Below are 16,836 nucleotides of genomic sequence, written 5' to 3' on the forward strand. Positions count from 1 at the left end.
CCCTACCATTTGCAATGCTTCTTTATAAATTTTATCCGTCATATTACGTGTAGCCAGATGAACAATAGTCGTCGGAGTCCAGAGCATAATAAGCACTACAGTGTTTTCGAGCATGTTATCAGCTCCCACATTCATTCTTCTTCACATTTTATTTAGGCCTAAATGTTTAGCTTCTAACAATGTTCTGCTCCTCTTTTTCAAGATCTTTTCCAGAGTGCTGTCCTATGTTTCTATACTTTTTTTTTTTACTTAACCAAACTCTTGTTACCGGCACACTAATAAAAAGTTGTTTCTTCTCTTTGAAATTTTTCATGGATTCCATATCTATCTCTTCTCTTATATGCATATTTCTAAATTTATCCCCTTTAGTAACCCATTTTAGTATTCTCATGCATTTCTGCTTCTCTAATTTTACTTTTGTCTCTATCTGACAATAACCACGATTCGCAGCAATATGTAAGAATTGGTATATCAATAAATTGATTTTTAAACTTCCATCTTAGTTACCATGGTAGTTTCCTTGCTCTTGCTCAATGCATGGTATACCTAATTCGCCGTTTCTATTCTATTATTTAATTCTGTTTACTGCCTTCCTGTTTATTGCAACATAATTCCCAATTCCGTTTTTTGTTAGTATTTGGTCCTCATTGTTTAGATTTGCTCGCAAATCCCTCGGAGTCCCTGCTGTGACCATGTTCTGTCATTCTAATTAAAACGTCTATATTTGCTACAAATAGTAAAGGAATCGAGGACTAAATCGCTACTTGTAATTTTTCCAGATTTTTTTTCCCTTTTTTCTTACCCATGGGTAAGTAAAACGCGTGTATTATGCTACTGCTAGCACTCTTTTCATCCTCATTTATTGCAGTTTCTGTTCTTCTTGTATTTTTGTTCGTGCACAAGTCGGTATATTCGTAACTCCTAGCATATTCGAACGCATTTTAACTTTGCCAACAACGGGCGAAAAGTAACTGTTTTGAAAAATAAACTACAATTTGCATCACATTTACTTGCCACTCTCAGGACTCTTGAATCATTATTATACTAAGTCAATCGAATACGTCTAAAATTACCAAGTTTTACAGTTGCAAAACGATTCATTAGAAACCCAGCATAGGTGATGCTATAAACGATTAAAGAAAAGGTTTTAATATTGAAACACAGGCAAATAGAAAACACTTAGAAATAATATTGAAATTTTTTTCTGAACTGATATAAAACTAAAAAAAAAGAAATAAGCAAATAGAAAAAAAATGTTAAAACAAATAATCGGGAAGGAAAATGTACCTTTTAAAAGCAAAAGAGAACGCTGTGCCTACTGTTGTATTGTCTTAACTCGTAAACTGTCCAAATTATCTCCTTTACTCACAAATAAGCTTATCGCATCGAAAACAATCGAGTTATTTTCGCCGCATTATCAGAAATATCCACAAAAACAAATTTGACGAACCTTACTTGGTGCAGACGTGTAACAAACACATCGAACAAAATTACCGTCGACTTCGGGGCCCGTTAAGTTGGTTTTTATTTTCCGCCGTTAAAATGGCCTTAAAATGGGGAGTAGCAGGTGCCGGCAGGATTTCTCATGACTTCGTAACGGCGGTACAAACATTCCCGGAAACGGATCACAAATTTTTCGCTGTCGCCGGTAGAAATAAAGAGAACGTTGAGAAATTTGCTAAAGAACACAACATTCCAAAACCGTACTATGATTATCTTCATCTAGCCGAAGATACGGATGTTGGTATGTAGATTTTGGGCACTTTTGCTCAGTTATTTCTAAAAACAGAGAGTCACGGTTTACGCGATACTGTGCTGCTTTTTTATGAAATTAAAGATGCCGTCAACCAAATTATCATGGCCGTCTTGGTTTTTTAGATACAAAGTGAAATCTCCGTTTTCTTATGAGTTATTGAAAAATTTCATTTAACGTTTATATAGCATTTTTATCGCAGATCCCAGTGGCGTAGTTTGCTTTTGACATACTCTAATTATTTTTTAGCTATGAAACAAACATATATTTCTTAAAATGGAACGTCCCATATATTATTTTTTGCGTTCATTGCAAATTATTTAAGTTTTTAAAAAAATCATATTCGCATAAGTTGTCTTTAAAAACAAAAAATTAAGTTGAAAATTCTTTTTTTTTTTTCATTTTTAACTTTGTAGCCTACTGCTGCATATATAGTAAATCAACTAAATCAGTTAAAAATACATCTAAGCAGTTATTACAATAAAAGAGACTTTTAACTTAATTTCGAAAAAACAGGATGAAAATATATATTTTTTTAAATAACAATGTCTTATTAATATGATAAATACCATCATGTTAAGTAGATAGTTCGATAGACCTCATCTATTAGAAACAAAAAAGCAAATGTGTGTGAAAAACGAAAATGTCATTTTTTTAATTATATTTTCATATTACCACAGGTAAAGTTTTTAAGGATATAATCAGTATAATTTTATATTATACAAATGTGTTTTGTTTATACCAGATATCCAGAGACACCCCTACCGTTTCCAGATATATTTGCGCGTCTGAATATAAATCTAGTTAGTTAGTTATTCAACCACGCCCTAAAAATCATTTGAATCAGAATAGGTAGCAAAGAGAAACAAATGCATTAGATTACATAGAAGCAACGCCGTGATCATCTTGTAAACACATCGACTGCCCAGAGAAGTTTAAAAAATTACAAATACCACCCATACAAGTTAAAGAATGTTCAACATTTGCTTCATGGTGGTACCGAGCGTCGTCTTTTGGGAGACTTGAAATATGGTCCGACGAATGTAACTTTTCAAGGTCGGGATTTTTTTATCGCCACAACACGAGGAACTGGTCGACAGAAAACCACCATTTAATTTTTGAAAGGCCCTACAAGGAGGCTTTGAGGTTGGGTTATGATGAATTTGCAAAGGAGGCCTTACAGCACGTAGATATTCTTGAGCAAGTCATTCCAGAATTACTCGAAGATATTCTCTTCGTTTATTATAATGATTAAGACCATTTTTAAATGACAACTCGGCAACACACCTGTAAGATGGCCTCCACGATTTCCGGATTTTTCAGTTTTCGAGTTCTTTTTATGGGGATATATATGCAAAATACAGTATATAAATCATGATACCAGTCTGTAGTAGCACTCCGAGGGGCTATTAATTTAACTTTCGAAACTCTACGAAGAAAACCAATAAATAAAGAAAAATGTGCCAGTTTTGCATTCGAGTCTTTGCAACAACAGTTACATTATATGTTATTTCGTATAAATTACTGGAATAATGTAATGTAATATGTAAATAATGTAATAATAAGTTGAAAATTATTCCAAATAGTAGTTCTGGAGTTTCTTGTATGTTAATAATTGTATACTTAAATATTGTTTTTAATAGATTAATCACGGACTGTTGCTATAAATAAAATAAAATATGAAAAAATTTCTAAATTTACAATTAATATAAGAAATAATATAAGGGCGTTCTATTAAAAAAATATGTTTGCTTCAGAGCTAAAAAACAGTTAGAACAAGTAAAAAACGAGAGTCACCGGATGCTACCGAAAAAATCCTGCAAGAACGTTTTAAACTCTTCAATAACTTAAAAGACAATGGAGATACGAGGAGATGACCAAAATCAAAAGTTTTGGATTTCACCTTTTTTCTCAAAACCCAAAGAAGCACAGTGTCGCGTAAACCGCAACTTTCTATCTTTAAAAATAACCGTGATGCCCCATAAAAGGGCCCAAAATGGGATACCCCGTGCATATCTGATAATAATAAATCTTAGTTGCCATCTCGTTTCATTAGATATTGTTTATATTGGAAACTTAAATACTCAACATTTCGAATGTACCAAACTGATGCTTGAACACGGAAAGCACGTGCTTTGCGAGAAACCGTTCACAATGAACGAAAAGCAGACCAGCAGATTGGTAACCATAGCGAGAGAGAAGAAACTTTTTCTAATGGAAGCGGTTTGGTCCAGGTGCTTCCCAGCGTATCTCGAAGCCAGAAAAATCATAGACTCTGGGGCCATTGGAGACGTGTTGTTCGCATCAGTTCATTTCGGGCACGCCTTACAACATGTCGACAGACTGAGGTAACACAATACCAAGCAAGGGATATTGGGATAGTCCAAGCCGGTTTCAGATCGATGGATATGGGAGGCGGTGCCATTTTAGACTTGGGAATTTACATCCTGCAGTTTCAGCAATACGTCTTCAGGGGACTGAAGCCGATTAAAATAGCCGTCAACGGTCATAAAAACAGTTGGGGTACCGACGAATCGGCCGGAGCCGTAATTACTTATCCGGGTGGTAAGATGGCGGTGGTCAGTACTTCCGCGAGAGTGACTTTACCCAACGAGGGAATCATAGTCGGAACAAAAGGTGCGTATGAGCAGTGATTTCTTTCATATAAACGTTGTACATTTTAGGAACTTTGAAATTACCAACCTTCTGGTGTCCAACAAAACTTATCACTGCTGATAAAACTCTGGAGTGGTCATTGCCCGAATCTGCAGTACCATTTTTTCATACGAATAGCGCAGGTCTATCCTACCAAGCTGAGGAAGTCAGGCAATGTATCAAACGAGGTGGGCTACGTGGAACTTGATACCAAGATGGTGGTAATAAGTTTCAAGGACATATGTTACAGGAGAAATCGAGTGCAAACACATGACGCACGAGGAATCAATTGAGTTGGCGCGACTCATGGACACGATGAGAAAAGAAGTGGGAGTTATTTTTCCCGAGGATTCTCAGGAGTTTTAGAAAGTATACCGGTTACGATAGAAAAATATACGAACCAAGTCAGTGTGTCAGATTTTGCCAATATAGAGCAAGGCAAAATTATATTTTGAAGAAAAGCAATGCGAATGTATGAAAATATATTTGTTTATGACAAGTTTCACAAGTTTACCAGCTTCCATAAATTAACGCACTAAAATTTAAAAAAAATTCTTGATCCTTTTTACTTTACTTTTGCTTTACTCTACTTTAGCGATATTTTGGATTTTTAAAAGTGTATTTCTATCACATGAACTTTAAGTTTTGTCACCTGTTAACAACTTTTCGCACATTTTACCATTTTAAGGACCTTAACAATCTAAAATAGGAAATTGCAAACCATGGGGGCCATTCAACCGTTTGGATTTTATGGGGAGTCAAAGATGCAACAATGACATGTTTGAAACGTCATTTTACTTTTGACAACAGCAGGTGTTTAATATTTTGAAATCATAAAGTGCACATCGAGGTAATACTCCTTTTTCCATTTAACTTTTTTCCAAGATGGCCCTCTACCAGCATTTTGAAAATCAGATCTATCACTTTTATATCAAGTAGTAGGGTCTTTTATTATTTTTTCATTTGTTTATTTTTTATTATTTTATCGTTTTTTTGTGGATTTTAACCATCAACTCGATTTATTTCTGACTTGCTTTAACTAAATTTATCCAAGGTTTGGCGAAGGTTCTGGCCCTCGTGCCCCACTCTCCACTCTCCAATTGTATGTTAAAAACGCTACTTCTTAGAAACTATTTTTCTATCGATTACATTTTTTTTTAAGATTTTCGAAAGCTCTGACTTGAGGCTAAATGCATAGAATTATCCTAAAAATAACACTTTTCATAAATTAATCATTATTCGGTTATGAAAATATGGAATAGCTTTTTTTAGAATTTTTGAGCGGTCCATTTTACCCCTGCACACAAAAGGCTAAAAATTTACAAATAACCAGAATTCATAAGTTAATTTCAATGGTTATTTAAACATTTCAATAGTTATTCAATTTTAAACAATAATGAAATATTTCTAGTCAAATTTTCAACAACGCCGAATATGTTTTTAATCGATAAGCAATTCATTTAAAATTGATTCGAAACAAAAAACAGGCATTAAATCATTTGAATCGCATAAGTTTATTTATTTATTTCAAAATTGGTCGGTAGAGAAAACATGTCCATAAGCAGTTTTGGTTAGTTGACCTGCTGATTGATTACTAAAATTTGATTAAAAGTCAGCTCCCACGTATAAATTTGACAACAAAAGTAATTTAGGGCACTCCAGGATGACATTACCTGCTGACTGATTTAGAAATGTTTGCTGACGATAAGTTACTAATCAACTAACCATTTTGGCTGACCGCATACATTTTTTTTTTACAAAAGAAATACTTTGCTAACCGGTTAAATAATACCCTTTCTAATGACTACGTAATATAAACGGTATTTAATATCGCGCAGTAAACAGTTACTTACCCTCATCAAAACTCTCCATAACACCACAATATTTGAAAACCAAACACATTCATAAGAAACGTCAAAACGAATTAGCCGCTGCGTGACAGTTGTATGACGAGCACATGAGAGTCACGGCATGCCATGGTTTTTAAAATGTTTTATTTCGGCCAAAAACTTTCAGTTTCTGCGGATCAATTTATTCAATTATGTCTCCCTAGATTCCCTAAGTCTGTGCGACTGTGCAAAATATTGTGCATTGACTTTTATAAAATGGTAAAGTGCTTAGAGTTTTGGAACTATGTCACCAGTTTCAGTGGTGGAGTTTGGCGAATGAAATATATTCTGCGTTTAAAGTAAAAGTTAGCTTATTAAGTTTCTTTGCGTATTTGTGGTAGAAATGTAATCAACAAGTATATATCATGACCACCGAAAAATTAACATTGAAATATCACTGATTAAAACAAAAAACTTCGAAACTGGATTATTCCTCAACAAAACTAAATGAACAATTGGAAAAATGAAATTTTATTACAAAATACCGCAAAAAAATTAAATAGATCCAAAAAAACTTTTTCAAAATCTGTCGGTGCTTATTTCCATTCCTCTTCATTTTAAAATAAGGCGGTGACGAGATTTAATGATAATAATCTTTTTTCTCACGGATCCGAGTCACTTCGGACATTTCCGGGAATTTACCGCACGGGTTTGGGAGCAATCGGATGTTTTCGAAGGTATTTCCCACGCCTTGAATTTTGACATTTGTCAATTCTGAAGTTCATGTCAGTGAATGCGTGTTGTTTGGCGAAAATGTAACCAAAAAAGAGAAAAAGTATAGTACGCAACACGTTCGGTAAACTTTTTAAGTCACTCGTTTATTAAACACTCGCACCACTCGTATCAAATATTGCATAATATACTATTAATAATCACTAATAATCAAGTAAAAAACATCAGTCTCGTTTTGTTTCCTACATTTATGTCGCAAACCATGATGGTAAAATTATATCTTAAGTGCCTGAAATGAAAAGGGGTTGAAAAGCCTAAATATTCTTGAAAGAGTGTAGTATCAAGTTAACTGAACACTAAACTTTCAATATAAACATTTTGGTCGTAATCAGAAAAGTTTTTTGTCATATTTTACTTAGTGATGTTATAAAAATATTTATAATTGTTAATATTATATGCTTCTAGTTATATAGGATGCAATAAATTTTAATTTTTTGACGAAAATTTTGAAAAATATCTTGTAGAGTTCTTTCTGATGTTGGGTTTACCTTGAGCCGTCTGCGTTGCTATTTAAATATGACCATTTCATCAAAACAATATCAGATATCGTCCGAAGTTTATGAAATTTGGCAAAACCAAAATATAAAATTTCCCAGAGAGTGTTTGAACCTCAATATTTGATTATTTACAATCAGATGGCTATGGTAAATTAAATAAATTAATCACAAGTCTTTTGAATTCCTCAAAATAAATTAGAACTAAAAGTTCAGATTTTCACATGATAATTGTATCGACAACAAATCTTTCTTTATCAGATATTGTCATGTGAAAATATATAATCTCGTGAAGATCTGAACTTTTAGTTCTTATTTATTTTGTTAAATGGACTTTCACAAAGTAAAAGCCACCTCAGTTCAATTTTTGAATTCCTCCTGAATCCATTTAGAGCTTGACAGCTTGTTGGTTAATTGTGGTTAGTTGTTGTAGTGGTACTTTGTCTAAGAAGTCATACCTGTAAAAAAAGTAAATAACTTTCGACATTTCAATGTACATGTAAATTCTACAAGACACGTGAGTCTTTCAGAGATATTACAAAATTAGGAATTTTATCAGGTCACCAGTGACATTGTTGACACGCGACAGTTCCATTAGATGAAGATATTGCTTTATCAGGAAAAATAATAACTCTAATTCTCCTTGAATGGGACAGCAAAAAAAAAGCTTTTATTTTTAATGAGTGAACTTCTTTTTGTTAGAACAAATTACAAATTTTCCGTTCCACGGTCCTGACTCATCATTTTTTGCGACAAAAAAATTTAGAATTTATAGGTAAATTTTAGGACATTTAGCTGAAATGTTATAGGTTCTAACCTTATATATATATATATATATATATATATATATATATATATATATATATATATATATATATATATATATATATATATATATATATATATATATATATGATGACACTATATTCCGGGATATCATCCGTTCGCTCGTTGAACTCCGACTGGAATCCTGCAAATCTTGCATCCGACTGGAATCCTGCAGGATTCCAGTCGGATGCAAGATTTGCAGGATTCCAGTCGGAGTTCAACGAGCGAACGGATGATATCCCGGAATATAGTGTCATCACATTTTTCCATCCGTGAATCAATACGTGAGAATATATATATATATATATATATATATATATATATATATATATATATATATATATATATATATATATATATATATATATATATATATATATTCGATTGTATTGTATGGAACTGAATACTGGACACTCAAGGCCCACTCGAAACTTTTGAAATGTGGGTAATGCGGAGACTCAGGATATCGTAGAAGAAACATGGTTCCAACGAGACGGTACTAAGAAGAATGAATGCAGACAAAGACGAAAGACAAGTACAAACAATACAAGACAAAAAATCCAGTTAAAACAGAACAATCCATGTATTTATTCAGTTTTAATACTCTTGCAGCATATTTTTACTTACATTTTTTGAGCAATGACATTTTTGGATTGTGTAGATCAGTCATCACCAATTGTCGGAGTTTTACATAAAAACATGTTCTTATTACTCCCAGTATTCTTTATTTTCGTAACAGTTGAATGGGTAACATTTTATATATTATTAATTATATATTTATAAAAATGTTAATTAAAAAGAATTGCCGCTTCTCTATGGGTTTTATAATTAATTCCCACAATCAAGAAGATTTATATTTTCTCTTCACTACTTACCATATGTGTGAATAAAGTTCCAACCCTTTTTGACTAATCAAAGGAAAATTTAATAAATTTCCTCAATGTAAATGTATGTTTTTTTTAGTTTTTTTTTATAGTATCAAACTAAAGGCACAAGTTACCTAATATCTCCTGATTGTCTAATACTGAATATCATTATATCGCAACTAAGTGGACAACTGCTGGTAAAATTATAGACCCCTCCAAATTATTACTTCGCACCAGTGCTAGGAATAAAATTGGGTACTGTCAACATTTTAACATTCCCAGCATGACATTTTCAAGAGGTAAAACTAATTATTTTTTTATTATATATCATGGGAAATTCAGTAGATTTCAGCCTCTTAATTCATATGTAAATCATTTAGCCGAACATTTTTTTGTTCTTTTAAAGAACATTATAAATTTAGTTATGATCTCGTATATATAGTGTTGGTTCCCTAATCTAGCAAATGCAATATTTCATTTAAATATGGTTTTCGAAAATGCAGGTTGCTTCGACTTTAAAGGTATGATTTTGCAAGTCACTCCCAGTTTGAAAGAACACCACCACCGCATCCTTAGTTTCAGTAAAACAAATGATACAGAAACCAAAATATACATTAGTTTCATTCCCAGTTATGGTGCCACTGTAATAACGCGACCTCAATATTAATTACAAATTACAACTCCAAGAGTTGAGAGGCTTTCCCAACGCCATTATTACTAACCAATTAACCAAAAGGGTCAAGGAAATGAACATACAGATTAAACAGAATCCAACCAATAATCTTAAGGGAAAGAGAAATCAGAAAATGGTTAAACTAATTCCAAGTTCTTCTAATGAAGGTCTTGACGCCGATACTGAAATGCAATTAATAGGTAGTGATGACGATATAGATAAAGATGAGGAATACATTGACACTATATTGCAGCAATCTCTTTTCAGAGGACACGAGAGGGGAATGTTTCCGTTAGTGTCACGAAGAATGCGTTGATACTTTTATACTTTCGTGTTGCTAATATCGAATGTGTGCGAGATTATGAATACCTAGTATCTGATATTGGGAACCCGTTTTAAATTTATGACTTTTCGTGTAGAGTGTTTTTTTTTTTGAAGAATATTGAAAAACGGGACGAGGTATAGCGACTTGCTTTCAAATTAGAAAATAAAACATTAAATACAAACGTTTAAAAACATGTTTCCTATAAGTTTGAAGAATTGGGATGGCTGTACATGGATCAGCGACGTGCTTTGCATTCGGGGTGTCTGTTACAAAATATTTAAGTCAAAATGTTCTTGAAATCTTCATGAAAAACTAACATATGGTGCGGATGTTAACAACATTAATATTCCTAATCATTTGTTAACTATACCTGTTCATAAAAAAGAGTTTTTCAAAAAAGTACTTCTCCTATCAGATCGCGTTTATAATTAATAAATATAAAATAAATCATTTTACCCAAGCTATTGACCCATTCAAAAGACACATGAATTGCAAATTTTTGAGACGTTTATAATTTGGACGGAATTTTAACAATGGTTCACTAATTAATGAAGCATTATGCTTAAATAAAGAAATATCTTTTTTTCTCGTTTCCTGTAGCTCTGTATTCTTTTTTTTCTTATTTCTTTTCTTTTTATTTGTATGCTCTCATTCCTCTATGCCGTTCTCTACATAAGGTAAACTTAAATTATTGCATTTAAGGAGTATATAAAATGTTGTAATATGTATTATTTTTTTGTTATAAGTTTAGTTAACTTAAACAGCACCTTCCTTGGGAAGGAAGCTGCGTCAAGGTCCGTTATTCTTTTTTATAGCTTTATATAACTTGGCATGTACATACTATAATTTGGAATAATAAACGTCATTACTATTTTTATTATTATTATTATTTATATCATTATGTCCCAGCTCTACGTGAAAATGAAATAATTTCTTCTTCCTCTGCGTTACTATTGAGTAAATTTATTTTTTTTACAATCCCCGTATAATACTGAAAAATTAATAATAATAAAGTTTCCTGAATGGTCCAAAGTTAATGTTTATTAACATTTTCCTTTTTTTTATTTAAACTTTGGTGGGTTTGCCGCTATGGGTTAAATTTTGAATAATGATATGGTTCCAAGATACTTAATCGCGCTTGGTTGCTGCGTAGTTGAATTTTTGAGTGCGCAATATTTTTCATAAATTATTTATTAATTCGTTTACATCTTAAGTACTTAATAGTAGTATTGTGTAAGCATTGCAACGCGATCTGCATAAAATTAAACGTCCCCCCCCCCCCGCACAAACGTCTTTTGTTGAAGAATCTTGAATCAAGCGCCTATAACGTCTCCTGTCATCGTTTTAATTCTCCTTTATCCCTACGTATATTTGCGAAAACGCCACCTCCAAGGTCTTCTTCCACGCTGCCACCTCATCCGGTTTCATTATACTCGAAAACAGTTCGATCGTCACCGCTTTTAAATCCTGAAACAATGTTTATTAAAAATATAAACACCGATGTCGAAATTCCTCACAGAAACATATCTACGCTCTTTGACCTAAATCGCTAATCCTCGATCTATTGCTTTCACGTTTTTATGCACAGTTATAAAAATATGCTTACAAAATAACAGGAATATAACTTGCCAGACAGTAGATTCTATTTTGTAACAAAAACATGCAATTTTGGATAATAACGCAGGTGCATAGTGCTATTTTAATAAGTGTTCGATATTTCAAAGCGTGATATTTTGAAATAAAAAACTATAAATGCGATGACAATTGGGCGAGTTTTTCTTTCTATCGACTTTTTACAAAGTATAGGATAAAATCAATTGCAAAATCTTAGTAAGTATCTACACGGAGATATAAAAACACAAACAATTTAATATTGACAAGTATACAAATAGAAACAAATAAATATGTAAAAATTAAACTAATCTGTTAAGGTTTTCTAAGTTTTAATTTTATTTATGTTTTTCTGCATAATTATTAAATTCCCTTAATTTAGCTCTAACTTGTAGGGGCATCAACGGTAAGACCGTCCTTTTTCTTCGCTTGTCATGTAAAAAATAGAAACATAATACAATTTTGATGAAATTTATAATGAAATTTATCATTAAAAAAATATAGTTATACTGTTTGTGTTGTTTAAATGACAACCCAGAAAAAACGCTTTCTAGAGAAACCTACTTGATTTTCTAATAAAAAGAAGTTTTCCAAATAAAAATGATTGAGAAACTCAAAAGTTTTAAATTTTTTCAATTTTCGTTTAGAAATAAAAAATTTACTTTCGACATCCTGTATCTAAAAAACGAAGCATTTTAGACCCCAGGTTTATGGTAACTTTTTACTTTAAAAATACTTGAGAAATCCCTCTGTAAATGTAAATATTATTAAATAACAGTCTGTATTTATTTATTGTTTTGCATTAAGTAAAAAAATCAATACCTACCACAAAAAGGTCGTTTTGAAAAACTACATCATTTTTTTTAAAGCTGACGAATACCAATAAAAAAATAATCTATATTGGTATTGGTTTTTGTAATTTGTTCCTTCTAATGGGGCCATTGATTATAATAACCTAAAAAACTATTCGATTTTAAGCTCAAAATTTTTGAAAATCTCAAACAAAAAGTTAAAAAACAACAACACAAAAAACAACATAGATTACGCTAACACAAAAAAAATATTTTTTTGACTTCTATTTTTTTTTAAACCAGAAAGAGTTAAATACTCCGTTTTTTTTTAATTTTGAGGAATGCCCACCCCAAATAATTTAATCTGTTTTGTATATTGTTTTTTCTCTAATGGGGCCATAGATTACCCTAACATAAATAAAGGTTATTAAAAAATACGCCATTTTATTTAATTATTGGGGAATACCCATAAAAATAATTTAATCTATTTTGTGTATTACATTTTTTCTAATGGGACCGTAGATTATCCTAACAACAAAATTTATTCAATTTTGACTTCCAAATTTTTGTTAAGAAGGGGAATTTCATTTTCTTCTTCTACATATTTGCTTCCAAATTCAGCTCATCAAATTTGAATTATTCCAATTTATTCTTTAATAGCTATGAAAGTTCGAAATTATTTTGGTAACAACGCGCATGCAGGCTGTTATATATTTTGTAAACGAATTCTGCAGCAAAAGATTTGCAAATGATAAATCAATCATCACTTTCTTTTCATTTGATTTTTCAATTTAATCTTAATTTACTATTTTAAGTACTAAAAAGCAAATATAATAAATTAATCGAAATTTATTTTTAACTAAAATCATGAACATTAGGGTGCTTCAAAAAAATTTTTTAATTTTTTTTTTAGCTCTTACCCTCTCAAATGTTTCTTTCTGATATGGAAAAAATCCTCAACAAAGATGAGCCCTGTGGCTCAACTCTAAGGGGTCGCTATTTTTATTTTAGTTTCAGATTTAACTAACATGGGAAAATTCTTTGTTCACCAAAATAAAATTTACTTATAATGTTCGCTATTTTTTACAAAAAAACAATTTATATCGTTATAATTGAGTCTTTAACCTTTCCAAAACCGTATAACAAAGTATAATAATCATTAAAAGAAGATTAATTACAGCCATTTAAAAATTACTACATTTTGAACTTTTCAGAAATAGCTTATAATAATTTTTTATTTACATAATTTCTCAAAATTTTTGTCCTAACTAATAGTCAGTGTTTTATTTCTATGGATTTCAAATTTTATAATGGTTGTCAGTACGTAGTGTAGGTAGCAGCACTTATAATATTAGATCATACGGCGCAGTTGTCAAATTATCAGTGTCTGCAACACATATATTAAGAAATTATTGTGGATTGTCATTCTTTAAAGCTCTCAGTAGTTTCAATGATTATCAGTAAAGTAACTGACAATAAAATTTAGTTTGTTGGTTTTGCATGTAGAAAATTAAGTAAAGGAAAGTTACCGAGTATAAGAAAAGTTTTACAATTATTTTTCTACTAGCACACAGATTCTTACCTCACAATTCGACAGTGTTTTGATGCAGTGATTCGTGATGTTATGAAAGTTTGGAAACCTACTGGTATTCCGGTCTATCAAGCATATAACGTTATTACTAAAATGATGAAAGTGAGATCTTTTGAAAAAAATTAAAAAGAGAAAACTCAAACAAAAAATTAAAGTGCATACATTTAACAACCGCCTTGAGAATTTGTTTGATATATCTAATCATATCTCAGCACATTCTTTAAGAGAAGCTCAGTCTAAATATTTAAGTAAAGAATGGAAAACGTGAAATCGACATAGTATGTTTTTAACTTGTGCAAACTTAGAAGTTTCGACGGAGACTCTAATGAATTGTAAGGTTAGAATCTCAAAAATAATAACAATAATTGTAAAACTTTTCTTATACTCCGTAATTTTCGTTTACTTAATTTTCTACATGAAAAACCAACTAAATAAATTTTCTTTTCAGCCATTTTACTGGTAGCAATTGAAATTACTAACATCTTTAAATACACAATAATTTCTTAATATATGTGTTGCAGACACTGATAATTTGACAACTGCACCGTATGATCTAATATAATTAGTGCTGCCACCTACACTACGTACTGACAACCATTTTAAAATTTCAAATCCATAGAAATAAAACACTGACTATTAATTAGGATAAAAAATTTGAGAAATTATGTAGATAAAAAATTATTAGAAGCTATTTCTGAAAAGATCAAGACCAAAACTAATCAAAATGTAATTTTTAAATGGCTGTAATTAATCTTATTTTAATGATAAAAGCTCAACATTAACAATATAAATTGGTTTTTTGTAAAAAGTCGCGAACAATATACGTAAATTTAATTTTAATGAAAAAATAATTTTTCCCACGTTAATTAAATCTGTAACTAAAATAAAAATAGCGACCCCTTAGAGTAGAGCTACAGGGCTCATCTTTATTGAGGTTTTTTTTTATATCAAAAAGAAACACTTGAAGGGGTAAGAACTAAAAAAAAATAAAATTTCTTTTTGAAGCACCCTATTGAACTTAATATTCAAAGGAGTTAAAGATATCGAAATTTGAAAGTTGTGGGTGCTATTTACAAAATCTCACCAATTTAGAAACTTCCTGCATACTTTATCTAAAACATAATGCTTCTTAGTATATTACGCATCAAGTTTGAGAAACGACCATTTAGTCACGAGTTGATTCTAGCACCAGCCAGGCGAGTGTTTAATGAGCAGGGTCAGTGCATAATTAGGCAATGAATGTTTGTATTTCAACGATCTTTTTGTAATCAGTCTCAAAAGTCAAAGCCTTACACAATTCAGACCTACCTCAAATCCTTGTTGAGTCACACTCCTAAGTTTGTGGCTCGATCCTGTTTTGTGTAGCAACTGTATCAAAAGATCGTTGTCGTTGATCGCATCTATAATAGCGGATAATCCGTAAACTACGCTGGTACAATGAGCTCTGAATTTTTTGGATGTTTTTAACTCGTCGTAAGGCGTATCTTTGAACGGGAAAAGTTCAACATACTGCGGAAACTTCTTGAAAAACCTTAAACAAAAAACTGCGATTTTGGGATAATAATGCCATGGGCAAGAATACTCACAATAGTAATAGAGCTACGCCGCTGTCCGTGGGAGTTTTCGCGAGTTTAGCCCATGAAGTCTTCACCAGATATTTATCTCGTGTTGTTAATCCGGTAACCGGATCTGGATCATCGGTACGACCAGTGTTTTGCGATATGAAACTAACCACGGTACCCATATTTTTTCGAAACCTAAAAAATTACTTATAGGCATGTGCCATTTTGTCACTAAAACAATTTACATTTTATGTATCTCACTGAATTTAAAAAATTATTTGTGAAAGCTTTTCTTAATCGAAATATCTTCTAGCAGCTGGAGTAAACTTTTAATACATTACTTCACAGTTCCATATATTTGAAAAGTTTATGTAATAACTATTTATGCATGCAAGACTACCAAATTACCGACAAATACTATCAGATGCAAAATGAAATGAGACTGAGAACCAGTTGAATTTGCTTTGATCTGTAGCGATACCAGGATTGAAAACCGCGAGATTTTGATATCACCAGGAAATGTAAACGCACCGGAATTTGCGTTATCACTAACTTCGAAATTACTCATATTTCCTTCATTGACGGCGTTATTCAGAAAAGCCAAAGAATTAAACTCGAAACGTGGCCATTCTGGTTTTATCTCTTCCTTTTTTTCTCCCTTGTGTTGTGTATAAAAGGAATTTCAGGTATCAATCAGTCGCGGTATCCACGTCCTAAAGGAATCCGTAAAAGCTTTTTCTTAATTAATAGGAATCACTTCTCCTGCCGTGGGCAAGCCAGGACGTTCATGTTGGAAGCTTGAAGAATTCAGGACTGACCCTTAACCTCAATATTTTCACAACGTTTCCAGTGATTTTCAAATAAAAACACAACATAAATACTTACCAATTATATTAAACTAAACAAAACTAAAATTGCAACTCGCGATATTGACGCTTTTCGAAAGAGAAGTTCCACTATCTGCTCACCACTACGGAGCCGAATCAAGTTTATAAAGTTCGACTAGAGAAACACGCCGCGACACTTGAAGAGATCAATTCAATTGAAACAGGACCGAGGAGCCGTA

The 16,836-nt window shown here is 31.8% G+C and overlaps 2 protein-coding genes across 6 annotated transcripts; one reads left to right on the plus strand and one right to left on the minus strand.

Annotated features, from left to right (window-relative positions):
• Window positions 1-1,451: 1,451 nt before the first annotated feature.
• Window positions 1,452-8,322, plus strand: LOC132699835 (trans-1,2-dihydrobenzene-1,2-diol dehydrogenase-like). Its single transcript, XM_060666755.1, has 5 exons — window positions 1,452-1,744; window positions 3,810-4,101; window positions 4,152-4,390; window positions 4,438-4,596; window positions 4,659-8,322. The coding sequence occupies exons 1-5, from the start codon at window positions 1,543-1,545 to the stop codon at window positions 4,772-4,774; spliced, it is 1,008 nt and encodes a 335-aa protein (XP_060522738.1). The 5' UTR covers window positions 1,452-1,542; the 3' UTR covers window positions 4,775-8,322.
• Window positions 8,323-8,746: 424 nt separating this feature from the next.
• LOC132699859 (globin-like) lies at window positions 8,747-16,836 on the minus strand. Of its 5 annotated transcripts, none has more exons than XM_060666803.1 (5): window positions 16,656-16,836; window positions 16,324-16,567; window positions 15,795-15,965; window positions 15,517-15,739; window positions 8,747-11,682 (listed from the first exon to the last, which is right to left on the minus strand). In XM_060666803.1, the coding sequence occupies exons 3-5, from the start codon at window positions 15,950-15,952 to the stop codon at window positions 11,560-11,562; spliced, it is 504 nt and encodes a 167-aa protein (XP_060522786.1). In that variant the 5' UTR covers window positions 15,953-15,965; window positions 16,324-16,567; window positions 16,656-16,836; the 3' UTR covers window positions 8,747-11,559. The 5 variants fall into 5 exon arrangements, with proteins under 5 accessions (XP_060522786.1, XP_060522784.1, XP_060522785.1 ...); XM_060666801.1 differs by having other exon boundaries at window positions 16,302-16,567; XM_060666802.1 differs by having other exon boundaries at window positions 16,302-16,595.

Source organism: Cylas formicarius, unplaced genomic scaffold (assembly GCF_029955315.1).
Source record: "Cylas formicarius isolate icCylForm1 unplaced genomic scaffold, icCylForm1.1 PGA_scaffold_3__17_contigs__length_32017465, whole genome shotgun sequence".
Classification (NCBI taxonomy): domain Eukaryota; kingdom Metazoa; phylum Arthropoda; class Insecta; order Coleoptera; family Brentidae; genus Cylas; species Cylas formicarius.